The following is a 22,397-nucleotide window of genomic DNA, read 5'->3' as shown; positions in this document are numbered from 1 at the left end:
TTCATAGAGGAAAATTGCTTTGCACTTGAACAAAATTGCTTTCCAGAACAAGATTTAAAGTCGGCTGTTAAAGGAAATAAGTTTACATTCAAATTATACAAACCTGAAGTTGAGCAGCTGCTGCCAACATCTTCTGTCGGGCCTGTAAGGCAGTGGATGAGGACATAGAGATTGACATACTCTGCCGCACCCACCTGATGTCATCCCACATATAGGACAGCTGCATGGTAAATATGCCACAGTTCAAAAGAAGAACTAAAATTATAGCAAAACAACAATTAAAGAGAACAAGGTACAGCAGTTTTCCCAAACTAACGATACTGTTAACATGCAGGGACTTGGTGGCCCCTGCAAGTTCCCATCCTAACCTTGCTCTTGCAAATACCCATCCGGATCAATTTGTGTACATCTCTCTGGAAGCCCCTCCTGTTCTACACAGAACTTCTGCCCTCCTGGGAAAAAAAACCCCACTCCTGTCATTTACCAACATGAGAGTCATATTAGAGACTTATAAAAGGTCTTCCAAACGTCAAGCTCTTCCAGAGCTGAAGGAGAAATCTGGTACCTTGTGATGCGTATTATATAGTTTAGGTTATAAACTTTTTGGGCAAAAAAGGTTTACTTTAACTACATGTTAAAGTTGCTCCCATGGGCATGGTCTTCTCCATAGTTGGCTGGCCTGCATTCTCTCTCACATAAGTATACCTTGGAGATGTCAATATCAATATTCTTGGTCTACCTAAAGAAAGATTACTTCCTGGTTTCATCACCAGAGAGCCAAACCCGGGGAGGAGATATATTGATGACATTACGAGACCAGCAAATAATAAACCGAAAGGCCTGTTTATATCAGAGAATGTACTCATGTTATACGCCTGCATATCACAGCCTGCATTTAACAGCCCTTTCATAAAATGCAGTCCATGGTGGAAAGTCTCTGGTGTCTTACAGAGTTTTGAGGAGAGCCAGTCATACGAGTGACAGGTCACATATCCAGACTCTCTCCTCCCAGCAATTTTTTGTTTTCCTCATTTAATTTAAGTACTCTGCTATCAATGGTATTTCCAAAGCAAGCGGTACGCAAAACACGCTTGTAAAGCACACAGCTATGCTTTATAAATGTGCCAAAATTAAGCTGTAATGGTTATGTTCAACATTTCATACATTAAAATGGATTCCTAGAGCAGTATGGATTAGCGCAGCAGTTGCCTGGATTGTGGTTCCCTTTGTCTGAAAGTAATTTTGGTCTGAATCAAACCAAGGCATGAGGTGCTCTGATCAGTCCCTCACTTCTGTGTGTAAATTGCAGCTTAAGCTATGAAGCCTGTAAACTAAAGTCTTTTTTCAACATGCTGTAAGTAGATACAAATGTGAAGAGGAGCCTAAAGCTTCACCTGCTTGCTCAAAAAGAGACTATATTAAAAATAATTATTTCGGTTATATGTGCTAAGATAACGATATGTAAACTTTTTTTATGATCTATATTGTATGTTTTTATACAAGATTTCAATAAAGAATTTAAAAAAATGCTATATTAATATGCAATATTTCAAAATATGTTTAAACGTTATTTCAGCGCTGACCAAACACAATGATGTAGAACCACTACACATGTTGCATTGTGGTTAGCACCATAAGGTGGACATGGCTGGTCTCTCCAAAACATAATACAGGTAATGTCAATAAAGTAATGTATTACTTCACAAAGCTGTAGGAGAAAACTAGAAAAGTGGCATCAATTTTAATACAAGAATGGTTGATCATTATTAGTACAATTAATAGGGATGAACCAGATACAACATTACACTTGGATTTAGAACAGAAAATTTGTAAAAGAAGAGCAATTTACCTTTGTAAACCAGACAAAATCTTGCATAATTGAACTGGTACAAGAATCATCGATTTCCACTATTGGAATGTGATCTTCATTGGTCACTAACATGTTATCTTTGTAGTGAAATATCACAGCTATATACAGACCTCTGCAAAAGGAAAATAGTCATAAGAACTCGATTGACAAATATACATTAAACTGGCATACTCATGGCAATATTATTGTTATTTTTGTCCTCTTCTTGGCATTCAATGCTTCTGATTGGCAGGTATATAAATATGCTAGCCTATTTGATTCTACAGATGACATCTGAACTCTATTCAGCTGCTGAGCATTCTTACAAAAGATACAATTGTACAAACGTACATTCTCGAAAAACAATAGATTGTCTGAGAAATTCCGACCAGTCCAATTGACTCACACCTCAGAAAGGCTAGCGGCGACTTCTAAGGTTGGCAAGGCCAACATGAGATCCACTTATTTGCAACTGATAACAAATAAATCTTTGAGTCTTTGGGGGTGATTTACTAACCTAAACACACGCACGCACTAGGTGCGTGTGATTTTTACACAGCAAAACGTATTTATCAACCAAAAAGTCTCTAAAAGCATATTTCCACTAATGCCATATATGGAAAAATCATGCACATGATGCATATATAATGCTGCTTCACAGTTTAGACAAAAATGGTTAGCTCATGCATTTACATTCCTGCATTCATCAACGCAAGCAACACAACATAGAGCTAATTTACACAACATCACCTTGCAATTCATGGAGGGCTTTGCACAACACACCTGCTGGGTGTGTACCCACTACAAAGGTGTCTAGATTCCACCCATAGATCATGCTGGGAGGGAACACACTACAGAGGTGTATACTTGTTCGTGGTGTGTTTATAAGATTAGTAAATCAACTCCTTTGAGTCTTTTATTTTCATGTAGAGGTATGGCCCAAAATACTATGGTCTTTTTTTCCTTCTTATCCAAATAACACAAAACCACCAAGATGTAAATTCTTATTCAAATTTGATTTTGTATATTATTGTAAATGATCCCTCTAGTGGTCAGAAATAAATCAAGGCATGTGATTAGCTTAAAAGAGAACTATGGGGTAAGTGTTTTTCCCCATAGTTCTCTTTAGGGTCACGGGACGACATATACTAACCTCCTCCCGTGACCCAAAGCTCAGTATAGCGTGAGCCACAGCTCGCGGTATACCGAGACCACCGCAGCCGGGACGGATCCCGACAATGCTGTCGAGATCCACCCAGCTGCGTGAGTGGCAGCTGGCTATGCCTATCTAGAGCCAGAGCCAGCTGTACCCGCCCCCTCCTCCGTCCATTCCTCCAGTAAGCACTGGAGAATCGGAGCGGGGAAATCCCTGCAGGGAGCCGTGACTGACATTTTAGTGCTCTCTTTAGGGAGATGAGCGGAAAGTGAGCGAGCGGCGGTATAAGTTCACTCACTTCCCAATCTATTGAGCTGACATGACAGTTTAATTGTCACATGGGGGCTCGAACTATGAGGATGAGTGATTTTCCCTCACCTCATAGTTCTCCTTTAATTTCCACTTTTGCAGAGAAATTTGAGAAAACCCTGCTGCATATCTTTGTTATGTAATTCCATTCGCACAGAATGCCTAAAAATTATTATAGAAATATAATATTTCTTACCTTTTTAGGCGTGTCTGTGTAGCAGGCCGTTGGAGCTTCCCTGTACAATTTCAAAGAGACAGGAAACTCTGGCTGTCTGTCCCTACAGAAAGACTAGGGACAGACTGAGCTTCTCCTCATAGCATAAACTGCTTCTAGATCTTTAAACCGTTGTTAGGGCAGACATTGCTCAAATTTAATTTACAAGTGATAATGACATATTCTAGCAATGTACAGTCAGGGTGATTCATGTTCAACATTAGCTTCCCACCCCCATGTATTTGAGATGAACATTCAGTTTAGAGAAAAGCTTTTCTTTCAGGAAAAAGCAATAGGTAAGCAGCAATTTGTTTAACATATTTTCAAGCTATGGAAGAATTAGAACATTCAACAAATATAAAATAGTGTTATACCAATTTGGCTGCAAAAGTGGAAATATACTTTAACGGTAAATGCTTGCTTATTATTCAATAGAATAGGGAAGAGTTACTGCTGTCTTTGCCACCACTGGGGAGTGGCCATCTCTCATCAAGACAGGAAATGACTACAATCAAAAAACAGGAATCGGTTGGAGTTTTACTTTAGCTGCTGTTCAATCAGCCTTAGGCCCCATGCACACAAGAATTAAAATACATACTGAATGCATTTAATGCCTTGTAATGGTTGAATGCACACCTAGATGTTTAGCAGCGTCTAGGGTAGGGATGCACCGATACCGGTTTTTCGGTATGGAGTACGAGTACCGATATTAATATTTTGGTACTGGCCGATACTGAGTACAGATACCGGTACGTCCGATAGCATAGAGCCGGCTTCCCAGGCAATCAGGGAGCCAGGTGACGTGTCATTATCTTGTGCATGCGCAGTAGCAATTAGCCGTCTCCATGCGGTTTGGCCGACTCGATGCCGGGAAGTATATTAAAACTCTGATTAAAAGCCCAGCCAAGTGTGCTCACAAATATTTTCTCATTGCATGGCTATTAATGAGAAAAAAACAACAATATATTTCCATCAAGCAAGCAAAGAAAAATAAATGCAATTTTACAGTAACAAGCCAGATTTAATTTTGCAAGTGCAGACGTGACCCACCTTTTTAATGTCTTCACAAATTTGTTTGATGAGTGGAAAAGATGCTTCAGACTTCTGGACACGGACTGCTTGCGACTTGGGTTTTGTAATTTCGCACTTTCTAAAATGAAGCACACAGGGGAATCGTATACATTTTTAAGTGTCTGCAAAACATTGAGTTTTATGATATTTCTTTAATAAAACAGCACCATAAAAAACGGATGTTGTGTAATCGGCCCATAAAACTCCTCAGCAGTCCAGAAACAGTTATGGTATTGCCTTCTTAGAAGTTTTCTATAGCGGGGCAAAAAAAAAAAATCTTTTCTAACGAGACATCAGCTCCATTATCGGGTTATTCAGAGTAAAACACCAGGTAGCAGCCAGCAATCAAATCTACAGGACTCCTTTTAACAATTGCTGACCTCTCCATCCAGCATCCTGAGAAAGGTTAAAGCCCAGATTAGCACCGAGTAGACTAGATGACTAATTCCTTCATTGTGTTGTTCTCTCTTTTCAACAATTTGCTTCACTTAACTCAATATAATGAGGGGTTTGTAATGTGTCAATTCCTATTTAAGGGATATATGGCTGAGCTATTCCTATATGTAGGAAGTGAAGTGGATGTAATATTGGAAATCAAGTGATCGATTATTGTTCGAAAGACCATTCGTGGACGATTTCAGAACGATAATCAATAGGTGTATGGGCACCTTTACAGACGGACTCTGAGGTAATATTTCTGCACACTATACTCTGGGGGAGTATACAAGTGAAAAACAGCATACACACGCGGCCCTGAGAGGTTCATCTGAGCCACTATAACAATTTAAATCTGGACATTCTGAATATTACAAATGCCCATTCCTGATTCTCTTTAACCACTTCAGTACCGGCATGTTACAACCCCTTCACTACCAGGCCATTTTTCAGTTTTCAGCGCTGTGCAGAATTTCTCTGACATGCAACACTGTAACAAAATTCATTTTAGATAATTTTTTGGGACAAATAAAGGTTTCTTTTAGTGGGATGTAATAACACCTTTTTTTTTTACATTTTATACTATATAAAAGTAAAAGGTTTTGAGAAGGCCTGTTTCTCTTACTTCCATTTATAAATCATAGCAAATAAAAATATCAGGACAGTATGCAAATCCTCGAAATTACCCCTTTTTGCAAAGGTAGATTTGTATACTGCCTGTCCTAACAAAGCCTGGTTTCTGCATTTAAATATTAATGAAGTTAACGAGAGAAACACAATTTTAAAATTTCAGTCCTATGCCTTTCTCTAAGGGCACATCACTGTGAAGGTGCTCAGAAAAAAAACTAGATTCAGCCATGTTGCCTGCTGCAACAAAGCATCTAAAAGGTAAGAAATATATATTGTTTTAAATTATTATTTGTTATGTTGGTGTGAATGGAAACGCATGACAAACACACTGAGCGGTTTACTCAAATTTGACTGAAAATCTGGAAGTATGCTTTAAATCTGCTAAGAATCCTATGCTTTGTCCCCCACTGTGCTCAGTTGTTTCCCCGTCATTTTCCACCCCACTCACAGGGGAAATAGGAGATCAACATTTCCGAATGGGTCAGTATATCAGCAGACTTTAGAGGAAGGTTAATTTTCATCGGTGCAGCGTTCTCCAGAGTGGGCTGCAAGACCAGTGAGCATTTACTCTTTTGTTTTACAGGGACAGCCTTGCAGCCATTTTTTTATATTAATATAACCATAAAAGTGTTGTGTGTCAGGAAGACTATTCCCTAAGGGTAATAAAGATTTAAAAAAAATTAATGTAATTTCTGCTCAGGACTTCAGGTCTTCACTCGGGCACTGCTGTGGTGTAATAGTGCACAAAGGTCTGTTTTGCTGCCGCTCTGGTGGGAACGCCCATTACCTGTATGTAATGCAGTGAGTTGCCAAACACATTCACTGCAGGCTCTTTGCAGAGGATAACATGGAAGTCAAATTAAGGCAACAGAACTGATTTTGAGACTTGAGCTCAGCTGCAGTGTTTTTGTCCCTGCCTGGATTGGCTGACATTCACTGCATTTTCCCAATTTGCTGACCAGTGAATTATGCAGGTGGCTGAGTGAATGTACGAGGAATCTGTGGCAGATGTGCACTTGGACAAAAGAGCAAAGTAGGTATACATAGAATAGAGTTTGCCAGTTCAGAGTGGCAAAAATGTGGGTGACTGTAATGTTTGCTACATTCATGAGTTGCCAACATTTCTCTGAAGCTAAGCGTGTCCCTAAATAGCAGCTGCTGGTTAAACAGAATGGGGCTTGTGTGCAAACTGAACATTTTTAAACAAACCCCTTAGTGAACACCACAATATACAGTAATATATATATATATATATAACATTTTACATTTTTAAGGTGAACATCTCTCATTGGCTGGACTTTTTTCTGCATTCTTTGCCAATATTATGACACCAGGTGTCCAGTCCCAAGTGCCAGTATTATGCCATCACACTTGTGGTGAATGGTCCTCACGCCAATACGATGCCAACATAATTTCATCACAACGCGCCAACATTATTATGGTTTTAATCCAACAGCCAATGTCATGACTTCATTCTTGGAAGGCAAAGGCCAACACAATGACATGATTCACACTCCCCCATAAGCCAATACAGTGATATAATGTGTGTTCACTTCTGGGCCAGCTCGCTCAATTCTGTACTCTATGATATGGGAACTTTTTTAGTTGTAGTGAATGCAAACCATGTGTTGCCCATAGTAACCACATATCAGTGCTGTTTGGAGGAATCTTAAGAGGACTCCTGTTGCTACAGAAGATGCAGATTCAGATACAGGCTGGAGTCCCCAAAAGATACAGGAAGCTGGTGGGTGATTCCCTCTGCCAGTATCTACCCACAAATGAGAGCATAACACCACCCAACATTTTTTATTGGTTTTGGATAGCTAAAACATTTGTACTGATTTTTATTTATATGTGGGACTGTGTTGTGGAGATTTCCCCTCACTTTCTATCCCTATGACACCAAGACACGAGGGGTTAGCAGGATAGGAAGGCACAAATAGCAATTAAAACCAGACAGAGGTTCTAACCATTTTCTACTACCTTTAAAAAAGCTAAGATTTCCATGAGAGAAATTTCCCATAATGTCTTAAAGCTGAACTCCAGGCACATATACAAATCACAAAATCAGTGCAGCTCTGTATTGATTAATACATATTTAAATCTATTTTTAATTTTATTTAAGCAGTGTAATTGCCTGAATTTAAAAATGATATCAGCCTGTTGCAGTCATTTTACAGCAGGGCTCAGATTGTGAAGGAGGGGCATCACAAGGAGCTAATCAGTTTATATGCCATAAAGGAGCATGATGATAGGCGGAAAGAGCAGACTGAAAGGAAGACGAGATCAGTGTGTTGTGTCATCTTTAATTGTTCAGCCACAGGCTGGGGGAGGGACAAGACTTGTAACTGTTACTTTACTACAGAAAAGAAAAATCAGGTCTCCTGTCCTGCCAGAGAGGTCTGGGCAGACCGGTGTAAATTTCAGAACTGTATATACAAAAATACAAATCCTCCGGCAGGTAAAACAGCTCCTACATTTGTATTTAGCGGTCTGCCTGGAGTTCTGCTTTAATAATGGGACAGGAGTTGAAGAATAATCCACCTAAAAGAGACAAAGACAACAATATAATTTTACATTTTCTAACTCTTCTCTTTTCTATCCAAGACTAAAAAAAAAAACATTCTGCCAGAAGTTGGCTTTCAAACATCAGTTTTTGGTGGTCAGTTATTTTTTGCGTTTCCAAAAAAAAAAAAATATTGGTGGAAAACTGTTAACATACTGCCATGAAAAATTCCATGCTTTGCCTTTCCATGTGGCAAGGAAGACAGGGGTTAAGCTGGTGACGTCTGTGCCCTGAGCTTGTAATATTTCACCCTCCATCTCCAAAAGAACAAACATAATAAGGCTAAACTACATTTTTCCATATGGTATCAGTCTCCTATATGGCATGCCATATTTTCCTAGACATTTGCAATGCTGTTGCACTGGTAAAACTTAGAAGACTTTGAATCCATTTATGTATTTTTTTCCTTCTGTTATTTGACCCTTGAGAATCTTTCTGCCCTGCTCTATATGATAATTAACTGATTTGAGGGATTTTGGTTGGATTCAATGTCAATTCTGATGGCTAACCTATCACCATAGACACTACAGACCGACTAATCTTATGCTGTTCTTAGACATATACATTTTCATGTGATCGACTGTTTGATCAGAATATTTTAATTAATCAGATGTCTCACTTGGGTCAATCGTCACAATGTCAAACATTTATTAGAATAAGTTAACAAAAAAACAAAAAGGGATTGTTTCAGAACTTAACCCCTTCGTGACTGACGACGTACAATGTACGTCGCCAGCATCGGGGCTGTTTAAACAGACTCACGGCGACTTTTGCCGCCGGGAGTCTGTTTAAACTTGTAGAGCCGACTGTCGGCTTTACAACAGAAGCGATCCTGGCGACTTACCTGTCGCCAGATCGCTTCTGCGTCCCGAAGAAGGTCCGTTCATCGATCCCCTCCCCGTTCTATGGGACCGGGAGCGATGCAGATTGCATCACTTCCGGTCCCTGGGCTGTCAGTTCTGGGCTCCTGCAGCCCAGGTCTAAGCTATTGAAGTGCGATCTGCACTTCAATAGCTCATTTCTAGTGTAAAGGTGACACTGAGGGTCTTTTGGACCCCCAGCATCACCTTAAAGAGGACCTGTCACCACCATCTGCTATTACATGGGGGGGCTTGCAAGCCCCCCCCTTGTGATAGCAGTCAAAGTAAAGTAAAAAAACAGAATTTAAAATTAAAATGAAATAAAATAAATCTAATAATAATAAAAAAAAAATTTAAAAGTACCCCGCCCCCGCGAGCACGCGCGTCGCCACGTAAACACGCGTCGGGTGCGCCTACGCATGAAAACGACGAACGCGCTACACATGTTGGGTATCGCCGCGCACGCCGGAGTGAGAGCAATAATTCTAGGGCCAGTATTTTGGGGTATCTCTAAATTGATGACCTGTGGGGGCTTTTAAAGTGTCTTTTATTGACTTTTTGGGGTACTGCAGTTTTTCGCCGTTTCACGGTCGCACGCAATCTGTAAACTGGGCATGTTGGGTATCGTTTTACTCGTTGTAACCTCATCTTTTATATTTCATTAAAAAAATGGGTAATTTGTTGTGTTTTGGGGCATTTAATTAAATTTGTCACAAAATTTTGGGGTTTAATAAGGAGTTGCGCTAATATTGCGCAACATAAAAATTTTCAACTACCACCATTTTATTCTATAGGGTCTTGGCATTCAGAAAATATATAATGTTGGGGGGTTTTACGTCATTTTCAGGCCTAAAATGTGGAATATAACATGGGTGCAAAAAATGAAAAAAGGGCCTCAGTCATGAAGGGGTTAATGATTGGTCCATACATAACAGTACTAGTTTAAAAACAATCAAAATGCTGTGAAGAATTATTGATAATTGGTAAATTCGACAATTCTGCTGGACAGTAGCTCCCATATGTATAATGACCAATGTTTAGGGAAACCAGAAATCAGATGTGTTGGATAATTTTGGCTGATAACTATTGCTTCCTCCATGACGGAGCCAGAGTCAGTTATGTTTGTCTTTTCTTCCCCTTTCTCCTTAACCAGTTGACATCCGCGGTGTTAAACCCCCTTCCCATCCAGGCCATTTTTCAGTATTCAGCGCTGCGGTACTTTGACTGACATTTATTCCGTCATGCAACGCTGTACTGAAATTAATTTTATACCATTTTTTAGGGACAGATAGAGCTTTCTTTTGGTGGTATTTATTCACCACTGGGGGGTTTTATTTTTTACTATATTAAGGAAAAATTACCGAAATTTAAAAAAAATAAACAGTTTCCCCTATATTAAATGATAAAACATTTATTATTACCCAATTTTTTGGTAAAATATAAAAGACGGGGTCACGTCGGGTAAAAAGACACCAAACATGTCAAGCCTTAAAATTGCATGCGCGCGCGAATCCTCAAAAAACGATAATTCCCAAAATTGGCCATAGGCGACGCTTTAAAAGCTTTTACCGCTCATCAGTTTAGTGTTATCAGTGATTGATGGCCCTAAAATGATTGCTCTCACTGCGACGTTCGCGGCAGTATGTAACGTGTGTAACGCCCTGGTGCACCGGACGCGTATTTACTGTCTGGAGACGGCAACCCACCAATGCTGCAGTGCCGTCCGTCCGTTTTTTTACAACGGGCGGACGGCAAGTGGTTAAATAGCATAAACATTCACGCACTGAAGATTAAAGCAAGTATGTTTATCCAAGTATCAATCTTTCAAGGGTTAAATCTCACCTGCTCCTCTGACCGCCTTCTAATGTCTATAATTTTTCCATTATTTCAACTGCGCTTGTTCATCTGACTAAAATGTCTATGACCATATTCACACCCCAGCAGGAGAACAAGGTGGTTATGTGAGTTCATTTAGTTCAGAGTCACTGATTATGTTTAAAAGTATTCCCATTGATAATTACATTCCTTGAAAATTATTTGCTCAATTACAACAGAATTCAAGATGATTTCCTCATGTCTCAGATCGGTGAATCATCAACAGACACAATTCTGTTGTACTTGAGAAACTGGAAACATGGAAAGCCAGTGCTTTCATTAAAATCTCAAAGCGGTCCTTTGTTACTCTTACAGTCAGTGTTAGGGGCAGAGCAAATTGCCCATAACCTATATAGTCTGCTAACCCACCTAAACGACAGAGACCTACATCAACCTGGCCTTTACTAATATTTTCGGGCTGAAGACCGAAGTCTGGGATAACAGCTAATAACATAACCAATATAGATATACGTGGACTTTATTTCCTGCCAAAAGATTTGTACTTTTGATTAATACACCAAGGGCACATTGCACAGCTAGGCTGGGGATGTCTTTACTACCTGCTTCAGCTTACTGTACAGCTTGCCTTGTCACCTCCCTGCCCTCCAGTCTGCTTCTTCATTGTCCAACAAGCAGGCAAAAGGAAATCGGAAAATTAAATCAAGAAACAGTTTATATATCCAGAGTAGGATAGAAGCATCGAAGAGTACAGAAGCATTCACAGGTGTTGCAGTGGAGAGAAGTCAAAGCATCAGCATTTTATTGTCAATGTTTCAATGAAGCTCCATTGAAACATTGACAATGGCTGAGTCAATCACCTGATCTCAACTAGATCGATCACGCATTTCACTTGCGGACTACAAAACTTAAAGTGACATTAAAGTCCCAATTATTTTCCTCTGCCCGCCATGCTGCTTTAAGGTCTAACCTTAAATGATGCCTCTTGATCCGATCATCTTCTTCCTTCCACTTGTATTCAGCAATCCCACCAGTGATGGTGCTGGTCTCTGATCCAGCGCTGACTCCTGTGTCTTCTGTTTGCCACAATGTCTGACTGACGGGCGTGCTCCCGACTCCGTGCATTTAACTCCACCGTGTCTCTCCTCCTCTACCTGCTGAAGATCTCTACTGCGCATGCGACTGCCCCATCATCCTGCTTGATCGCTTGAGAAGCTCGAGATCTTCAGACGGGAGCGAGCGGCGGGGACGCAGGTAAGCAATTACCTTTTTTGTAACTTTTTAATTTTTTTCATGTTTTTGCATATATTTACTTCTTGCTAGCAGTAGATATATGCAAAAAAACAAAAGAAAATGGAGAGTGTAATTATACTTTAAGGCATACAAACAAACAACTGAAGACAGCTAGCAAGGCATCACAAAGGAGGAAGCCCAGCGTTTGGTGATGTCCATGCATTCCAGACTTCAAGCAGTCATTGCCTGAAGACGATTTTCCACAAAGTATTAAAAATGAATATTTTATTTATGATTGTGTTATTTTGTCCAATTACATTTGATCCCCTGAAATAAAGGGAATGTGTTTGAAAATGGTTGCAATTCCTAAACATTTCAAATTATATTTTTGCTCAACCCCTTGAATTAAAGATGAAAGATTGCACTTCAATTGCATCTTGGTTGTTCGTGCCATTCTATCAGTGTCCAATTATTTACCGACCTTACTGTGTATATATATATTTATGTTGATGAAAGCCACATTTCGAGATGCGAAACAAAATTACTTGCTTACACAAATTACATTACATTTAATTAGATATAGAATTAGAGAAGGCCCAGCTGCCTCCAATACCTCTAATAAGTAATCCCTCCATAAACATCTTGTATTCTGCTATTTCCAGTTTTACAGCTCCTCTTATTTGACAGCAAAGTGACATAAAATTTACTGTTGGCAATAGTGTTTGTCTCCCAGTGCATAAACTCTGTGCATGTATACTTAATATATGAACACACATAAATCCTTTTTACAATTTTGTGTCGCCCTGGAGGTTTGCAACATTTGTTATCCATGCCAGACATAAATTACAAACCATCAACAAACGGTTAATAACAAATCTGCTACAGAGGAATTAGATAAACCTACTGTATTTACCAAGACACGGCAACCATAAAAAAAGAAAGTTGATCTTTTACAATTTATTATTGTGTTTTTTCAGCTTTCTAAAGCAATAAACAACATATTTATGGGTGGTATTAAAAGCAATAACTACACTCTGTCACTGAGCTGCTCTGCATTGCAGCTCTGCAAACGTAAAAAAAATTGACTGAAATCTGAATTTTCTATCTGCAGAAGTCAGGTTCATCAGGCCTTTCATAATACATCTGGGTGAGATTGCAGCCTCCTCTCGCATGATGCAAACCACCTCTCCCTCTAAACTGCCAAAGGTGTGCTTGGAACCTTAAAAACCGCCCTGCATAGGATTCAGTACATAAGGATACCGGCAAAGCATGGGAATTTAGAGTGCAGGGAATGCAGTATATAATTGCCAAGATGAAAAATAGGCAAATTGCACCTAAAACTGATAATTCACTTTTAGATTTTTCTGGTAAGATGGATTATTTCAGGGTTGTAGGAACAATGGTCACATTTGAAAATAGGGTCCTGGTCTCATTAACTGGCTTAACAATACTGTGCTTTGGCATGTGATCTGATCACAGATGTAATAATCTACATGTAAAGGATGCATGGACATATGTCTGAACTATATACTAGTTTCTTTCTTGCCCAGCAGTGGGTTCTCCTCAGAAAGCATAGCTCCCATCTCCAATGGCACTGGTTTTATTCTCAGACAAAGTGTATGGCAAGAGGACACAGTCAAGACAGTAGAGACCTAGTCCAAACTCTGCACTGGGGAGCCTAAATGTGCAGCTGCACCACTGAATCACTCATTGGCTTCTGTCCATATTTTGGAGGCTCCATTGGTGTGATGTGCTGACCTGAATTCCCAATTAAAGTGTCTGTAGACACCAGATGAGTCGAACAACATCCAGATTTGGAAACCTGCCTGTGGAGTAGTGATAGCGTTAGATTCAGGTTGGCAGAGAGATCAAAGGGCAGAAAAAAGATTGGACAATCTTAGTTACAGAAACAGAACAACAGTCTGAAGACTTGGGGGCAATTTTTAGTCATTTTGTTTCCATTTAGGAAAGACTGTTCTCATGAAAAAAAAATCTGTCATAGCTGAACATCATTGGAAAATCAGATCTGTTGAGCTGGAATTGTTTGTCATGTTTCATTGGGCAGACTTTTTACATGTCTATTGATTAGGGATGCACTGAAATTTCGACCTCCGAAACATATCGGCCGAAAATGGCACTTTTGGCAAAATGCATAAAGTACCATCTTTTGGCAGAAATAGCTGTACATGCCTGGTTTCTATCCTCCCCGCTGGACACTGCTCTGTGGCCCCTCTGATACAGAGCAGCATCCAGCGGAGAGAAGAGAAACTGTCAGAGGAGGCTGAGCGGTGCGAGTGAGGAGAGCACTTTGAGCGGCCAGCATGTCACAGGAGGCCAGGCTCTCCTACTGCACCGCCCTGCTCAGCCTCATGTGACAAATCAGGATGGACAGCGGTGTGGGGGCGGAGACCGCTGAGCTGGCAATGCGGCGAAGGAGTCAGCTGTCAAAATAAACCGAGCTCTCCTCCCTGCACCGCCCACTCTGGATCCTGTGACATCGAGTCAGGATGGAGAGCGGGTACAAGCAGTCAGTGATCAGTTAATGCTGAGTACTTGTAAATAATTGAGGACAGAGTATGTTACTGTGTCCCCAATTATGAATGGGAAGTGATCTACACCACTTCGTTCATTCATGATTGAGGACATGGTAAACATTATCTCCACAAGTTATGAATGGACAGGAACACTCAGTATAGAGGCTTCCTGTTAATTTATACCAGGGGATTCAGAAAAAGAGATTGAGGACTCTTTGTTCTCAATCTCTTTTTCTATTTTAAAAGGGAAATATCAGGGGTCTGTTTAGACCCCCCCAATATTTCCCCAGAGACCCCAACAGTAAAGTAAAAAAAACAAATATTCATTAAAAAATAAATAAAATATAAAAAAAGAAGTTTAGAAAAAAATAAATAAAAATAAAATTAAAAAAAATTAAGGTTAGAAAAAAAAAATTGGTTTCGGCCTGACATCTTTTCTATTTTCGGTTTCAAAATTTCATTTTGGAGCACCTCTAAATACAACACAAGTTAATGGTGGCAGATGTCTAGAGTATGTAATATACAGAACTGCATGCAAAACACACAATATGAGTAACACACAAACCATCAAGCAGTGTGCCGCAGTGTACTGCAATGCACTTACATCATGATGTGCAGAGTTTTGAGGTTCTGATTACGTAATGTGCAGAACCTTGCGGTCCGGAATATCTAATGTACAGCTTTGTGTATAGAGTTCAGAGGTCTAAAGTTTAAAATGCAGTGCAATGTACAGTATACAGTATTCCACATTATGAGCTGCTTGAGTCGCCAAACAAATCTAAGCAGTTGGGAGTAAATTTAAGCTGGCAATAACAGTTCAGATCCACTGACAGTTTTGGGGGTACTGCCCTTTAATTTGTAGTCTATTTTATATATTTTTATGGGTTTTAATTATTTCTTTTTTTCTTTGATGGGCATCACACACAGAACCCGCAACAGAAAAAAAACACACGGAAAAAAAAGAGACTCAAAGGAATTATTCAGATAATCACGGGACATAGAGGTCACTCTGTAACTTGCAAAGCCTTTGACAACAGGACTGTTTTAGCAATGTATGAAAGGAGCTGTCAATGGCCTGTTAATACATTCATTCTAATAAACCGCAGAGAATGGAGAGGGATTGCCGGGGGAGGACAGAGGTCAGCCGACTACAAGTATTTGTTTGGGGAGCTTCTATAGAAGGTGAAGCCACAGGGCAGTTCGTGTGGCACAGGAATGAGCCTGTTGAAATCAGATGCCAAATACATGAAGGCTAAAAACATACCAGTAACTGGATCCAGAATTAGCAGATTAAAAGGAGGCTATTGTATGCTGCAGAGGAATGTGGCGCGATTAGGAAATAAAGAGAGGTAAAAGAATAGAGATTTTGTGATTAGTGTATCGTCTATATCTCCATCCTCAGACCTCTGTGTGCTTGTCTATTGTGAACAACCATATGATCACACATGAAGGTCGTAGTTTAGAATATATACTTGGTTACTAACACTTTAAGATATTTTCCAGAAACACTTTGCAGATATTTATACAACTGCTGTTCACTCTGGGCCCTGATAAGTTTTGTCTTGCTCCTTTGTATTGGTCCTCTTACCAACTACAATTTTACTGGAATTGTTCGCCTTTGGGAAAAGACAACATAACACAGACATACTGTTAAAATTTACATTTGATTCAGACCTGATTCAGCATGGCACATGCCAGCATAGATATTCAACTATTATTTTACATCAAAAAATATTCCTCTTGAGCTCCCTCATCTATCCTAAAAAACAAAGATATGTTAAGCACACTACTAGTGGTGGGGATGTTGGTGGTAGTGATTTGTGTGCTGTCTCCTTTAACAGGGGGAGGAACCCTGTGTATAGAATAAACAACAAGAAAACAAAGGAGCGCTACTACCTAGAAAGGATACCACAGAATTATATTAAAAATGTTGGTGGTGGGTGTGAGGAAGAAAGGGAATCACTCACTGTTGGATGGAGGCGGTGATTATCTTCCTGTTGGAGAATAGAACTGTGGTCCTGTCTGTATGTAAAAATTCTTTATTCACTGTTGAATAGAAGCTGGATCCAAGGCTGTGGATGGTGCCTGGTGGATTCCGAGATGTTGGGCGATAATCTAAATCTATATTTGCAGCTGTCACTTCAAATGTAAGATCCTCAGATGATGTGGATGGTGGACAGACTCAGATAGCCAGGCTGAGCCGTGCCAGCTGTGCCGCTGTGGTTCCCTTTCTTCCCCACACCCACCACCAAACATTTTTAATATAATGATGTGGTATCCTTTCTAGGTAGTAGCGCACCTTTGTTTTCTTGTTGTTTACTCATCTAACCTAAACCTTTGCAGAGATCACACGGTCTCTGGTCACCAGGAGCATTTTAGACGTTTTACATGATTGGAGACTACGTAGTGTATTTTTTTTAACATACCCTTTCTAATAAACTTTCAATGATGTATGAGAATCAGCATGGCACAACCATGGTGTACAGCACTACTAAGCATGAAGCAGCATATGTATCGAGCATATATGCCTGCCCTCATAGACATATATAATTATAAGGTATTACAACTGTCTAATAAAGTACAGTATTACAAAGTACAATATTATTACAAAGTATTATAAATGAGAAATGTTTTCATAATACATTAACAATATATACATACACACACACACACACACACACACACACTTCCCCAAGAATTAAGGAAGCCTGAAGGAGCATTGCCTCCATCAAAGGTAAGTTCCACCTTTCTATTATTTTAGTTATGTATCTATCCGAGCAAGCCTGTTATAATAGTTCTTTATTACCTTTTCAGTAAAGTTCCACTTTAGTTTGTTTCAGAAGAAATATATGAAGGGTGAAATAACAAACAAAAGTTATTGGCTCAGAAAATGTGTGTACCATCATTTCTGGCACCGGAATTCCTTCATTCAAAACCTTTGCCAAATTTCAGAAACCAAAAACTAACAGAGGATGCAGGATCAGTAACTGGATCATTGCAACTTCTGAGACCCCCTTTCCACGCCGCTATAATTTATGGACAGTATTGTCTTGGAGAGCCAAAGAGAGGAGTTGTGTATCTCATGATATGCCAGAAAAATAACAATAACTGCATGTGAAATTCTTAATGTAACTAAAGCCATTTTTTTGTAGAACGCGTTGTAAAGGATTAAATCCTCTCTCAGGTTTTATTGTTGCTTGTGTCCCTCACTCTCTCTCTATTTGTCCTGGTGGCTATTGTCGAGATGGAAAATCCCAAATTCTGTGTTGGTGCTGGAACAGGAAAAGAGGGGAATATTCCAGCAGGGACACTTGTTGTGGTGACAGCTGTTTAAGAAAGGATTTGAAGAGATTTTGCCTCACTTTCTGTTGTGTCCCATGGGATAGGAAGTGAAGGGAAATGTCCCCAATAGGATACAGATGGCAAAACACAGGTTTCAACTATTCCCTGCTCTATACTAAACAAAAGTTTTGTCTTTAAATGTATCTCAATACTACTACTACTAATCATTACTAGATCACATATTTACTCTCTTTTGTTATTTGTGCATATCATCCACCTACGCTTAAAGTAGTGTTAAACCCCTATGAGTACATTTTTCTATTTTTGTCCACCACAGTTACTAACCCCATTAACAATTTTTTCTCAATATATCCTTACTCACTCACTCACATTTTGATGATATAAAATTGGCTCGCTCTGTATCTCTCAACGCTGCTTCCCCGAACTTCCAGTTGGGGAGCGCGCATTGTACACTTCACATCATCTACGCAGTTCTGTCTTGGCAAAGCCAGTGCAGGGAGGAGCAGGAGGCGTGGCTTTGAAATTGCTGGCAGATTTCATTATCACTTGTAAACTAGATGAGCAGGACTGTCTCTCCTAACAAAGGGTTAAAGCCCTGAAGACCTTGTATGTTAGTGAGGGGAAGCTTTGTCTGTCCTAACTCTTTCCATTAGGACACTCAGAGATTCCTGTTACTGAAAATAAAAGAGGAGCATGCAAAGGCCTGCTAAATAGAGATATGAAAAGGTAAGAAATATTAGATATGCTGTGTGAAGAGGAACACATAACAAACATATAGAGGGGGTTTTCTCAATTTTGACTGCAAAAGTGGAAATACACTTTAAGATGGAGGTATGCTGTTATCAATGGCGTCACAGAGGTGTCCGCACCCGGGTGACACCATTGGAGGGGTGACACCAAAATTACTGAGTCATTTTGGTGTCACCCCCTCTAAAAAGTCGGGCACTCGGTCATGGGCCGAGAGCCCGACAGTGTCAGGAGAGAGGAGGGGGCCCGGTGGCATACCTCATCCTGCCGGGTGAATGTCCCCTCCTCTCTCTGCCGACGTCCAACACCAAGATGGCCAACGGCAGGCGTCAGTGAGGTCATTGCGAATGCGTGTGGTGACATCACACGCATGCGCAATGAAGTCATGGCGGGGGTGTCACCCAGTCTCCGCTCTGGGTGACTTCCGGCCTCGGGACGCCCCTGGCTGTTATGGATGTTTTCCACATTGTATAGTTTAATAACACATTAAAGAATCTCCTATGTTATGTGAAGCAACCCTAGATTTCTCCTTTGCAAAGTACTGAAAGGGACTTAGATGATGCAATATCACAGCTTCTTTGTTTCATGGACAGGAAAGTCCTATGAATTCTCTCCGGAAATTTATTTTCCACTGGACATAATACATTTTACACTTCCTTCGTGACCAAAGAGAACACATTACTATAGACTTCAAAATTAGAATCTTGTACAAAAAGAAGCAAAACTGGGAATCCCCTTTAGGAAAATAAATGATGCATTGTGCTTTTCAGCGTGCTGTCACAAATGGCTATAATGGTACTTTAATCACGTTATTACGATTCTCTGGTATTAAAAAGATAGAACAAACTAGTGTCCATAGGTATTTACATTTTTCCAGAAGATTAAACATATGAAAACAAGAATGTCCCTGGATGATTTAGTCATAAAATGCTACATCCAAGAAGCCATGGTGGATCCAGCCGGTACAGACACGGGATGGTTTCAATTATTTTCCTTCCCAACCGTTTTATAAAAGTCTATTTTCTTTCTTCCAATATTGCACATTTACTTTGTTTCCCATTTCAAATATCTCAGATTTAGGCATTAAGTAATGTTTCATATTTTCTTTAGAACGATCGTTTCTGTCTTAATAATAGCGGAGCTGGTCGAGCATGACAGCGCAATTTATCAGGCCATTTATATTAATGTTTATGTTCATCCATCTTCTTATATGCAATTCTTAAGAATAATTAAGTTATTCTGTTACATGAAAGCGCTTCGGAAACAACGTTGACTTATCAGTGCATGACCTCAGTAGACTGTGTCAAGATCGCATGTTACCATGACAAAAAAAAATAATATTCTACCTCATGCGCACTTTGCTTATTAAATGATGGTTATGGTACTCCCGTACTCGAGAACCATCCATGGTCTGAATTTCCAAGGCACACTTGGAGGTCTTATCCCTCCTCCAGCCTGTGACTGGACAGTGAAAAGAAAGGCAGCAAACGGATTCTCTCTGTCAGTCTGCTTTTTGTACTATAGCGCAAATGAAAAGCGAATAGGCTTCAGATCTCAGGAAGTATAAATCTGTGAAGCGGGAGGGCAGCAAAAATAATAAATACTTTCTACAAAAACTCTGGAAGAAAACCCAGTTTGTGGCTAGTTGCAAAAAAATACAAGTGACAGTTGGGTGCTTGTTTTTTTAAACAATAAAAAGGCAAAGGAGAGAAGGAGGTAAAAGCCTGGTCACCTTATTATTTCACACAGAAAAACAGATGACTCCAAATGTCTGGTTTATTTTCATAGGACAACAAGTAGATGTCTACTTTAAGAGCAGACGAGGTTAAAATAGCTATTTTGTAGGGTTCCACATCAAAACAAAACCATTTCCAAATTCCCTACCCATGTTTCGCGAGTCCCTTGCCAAATCGCTGAGTTCGTCTTTGCTCCTTTTCCTACTCTGAACCGTTTAATAAGATGCAGCAAACTATTTTATTAATAACTCTCGGTAATGCATTTTTATATAATTGCTTCATAATTAAATAAAACCTTATTGGCGTGTAAAGAATCGCCTCCGCAGTGCAGCTTTTAAGAACTGCATACTTAACAGGAATCGACACTAACAATTGCGTTTATATTAAATTAAATTAAGATGCCTGTAATGCATGCGGTTTGACTCTAGTTTCAAGGTTAACATTTATTCATATGCAAATATGATTAATATCCCCCCCCCCTCTTAAACATTAGCTTACTGGTTTACTTCTGCATTCTCGGAAACTTAGGAGGAGCTTTCTGAGCAAAAAGAGGGTGTCCACAGCTTGTTACTATTACTGTCGCTAAAAATAAAAAAAATACAGTAACCGATGCGTTCCTAAATGTATACGTTACAACCACATTTAGGAGAACTGATAAGTGAACTAGTTTGTCTGAACCCAAACTCACTATAATTAGGGGAGACCAAGTGGCACCCTGAATCACTGGTCTACATTACTTACTAAACTGATTAGCTCAGTGAATGGGTAAAGGGGACATTCAAACTGTTAGAATACACATTATTTTATCTATTGCAATAACTCCTGCAGTATACATTTTTGGTCAGTAGATGGCAGTGTTTATAAGTTCTGTTATATTTATGGTAGATTCTCTGTTGTATTGAATAAGGTAGAGAATAATGCTGTGGCTTCCTTCCTGTTTTCCATGCCATGTGCAGCATTCATATCTGACTGTGTGCTTGTGTTTCTCTGCCAGGCTGTGCCAGAAGTTCCAACACAAACCCCTTGCCAATTTACTTCCCCTATGTGAGTCTCCCTCCAGCCCTTGAACCCTTCAACCAAATAGGCTCCCTGTCCAAGCTTACTGACCTAGGTCCAAATATTGTAGTCAATGTCTTGATGACATGATACAGCTTGAAAGTGTCATCAGTATGGGATGGGGTTGCCTTCTGATCTATTCTCCCAATAACCAGACACAAGGGAGACAGGTAGATGACCAGTGCTCTTCCAAACCAAAGGTGGGAGGGTAGCCCAGACTCAGAAGCAGAGAATTGCATATGGAATTGGTCTCCCTAGAATGGCTGTGCTGAAACATCATTCTTGGGGAGTGATGCATCTCCTTGTCATTCTACTTATGCATCTCCTTCGACAGGAAGCTGTTCTGTACCTTGTACACCTATTTTCACAGTACTGAATAAAGGTTTAAAGTGATATTAAAGTCAAAAGGTTTTTAAGATATTTCAGATGTTGATGAAATCACTTACATTGGATGCTGCTCCTTGATGTTTAAGTTTCCTGCAGAAGTAGTTGGTCCCCTGAGCACTGGCCCTGTTATCCCTTGCAGGGTCCTATGGAGCCACCCTTGAGTGTGCTAGTAAGCTGTGTGTGTCTCCAGAGGCACAGCAAGGCAAGAAACTTCCCACTCCATCTAACGCACTGCGTAAATTATCAGCGCTCTATAAATACCTTAAATAATGAAATAAAAACTATGTCCCAACTGTTTTTTGGCCATAGTTTTCTTTAGGGTTACAATACTACATGTATTATGTCCTCTTGTGACCCAAAACTCAGCAAGTAGCGGGCTATAGCTCGCTATATATGCTGACAGAGCCGGCTGCAGCCAGGAAAGATCCCAACAATATTGTTGGGATCCACCCCTCCACTTGATTGGTGCTGGGAGCTG

At 39.9% G+C, this 22,397-nt stretch overlaps 1 protein-coding gene across 1 annotated transcript in view; it reads right to left on the bottom strand.

Moving 5' to 3' along the window:
* ANKFN1 (ankyrin repeat and fibronectin type III domain containing 1) overlaps positions 1 to 22,397 on the bottom strand; it is a 206,739-nt gene that overhangs the window by 37,294 nt on the left and 147,048 nt on the right. The window contains exons 9-11 of the mRNA XM_018554068.1: positions 4,579 to 4,678; positions 1,850 to 1,982; positions 104 to 220 (exon numbers count right to left, since the gene is read on the bottom strand). Of these exons, the coding sequence (XP_018409570.1) occupies positions 104 to 220; positions 1,850 to 1,982; positions 4,579 to 4,678 (350 nt within the window). The remainder of the gene's footprint in view (positions 1 to 103; positions 221 to 1,849; positions 1,983 to 4,578; positions 4,679 to 22,397) is intronic.

The sequence above is a fragment of the Nanorana parkeri genome, unplaced genomic scaffold (assembly GCF_000935625.1).
Source record: "Nanorana parkeri isolate BGI_ZX_2015 unplaced genomic scaffold, ASM93562v1 scaffold141, whole genome shotgun sequence".
Taxonomy (NCBI): Eukaryota; Metazoa; Chordata; class Amphibia; order Anura; family Dicroglossidae; genus Nanorana; species Nanorana parkeri.
Note: the sequence above shows the minus strand (reverse complement) of the source record. Positions and strands in the feature narration are given on the sequence as shown.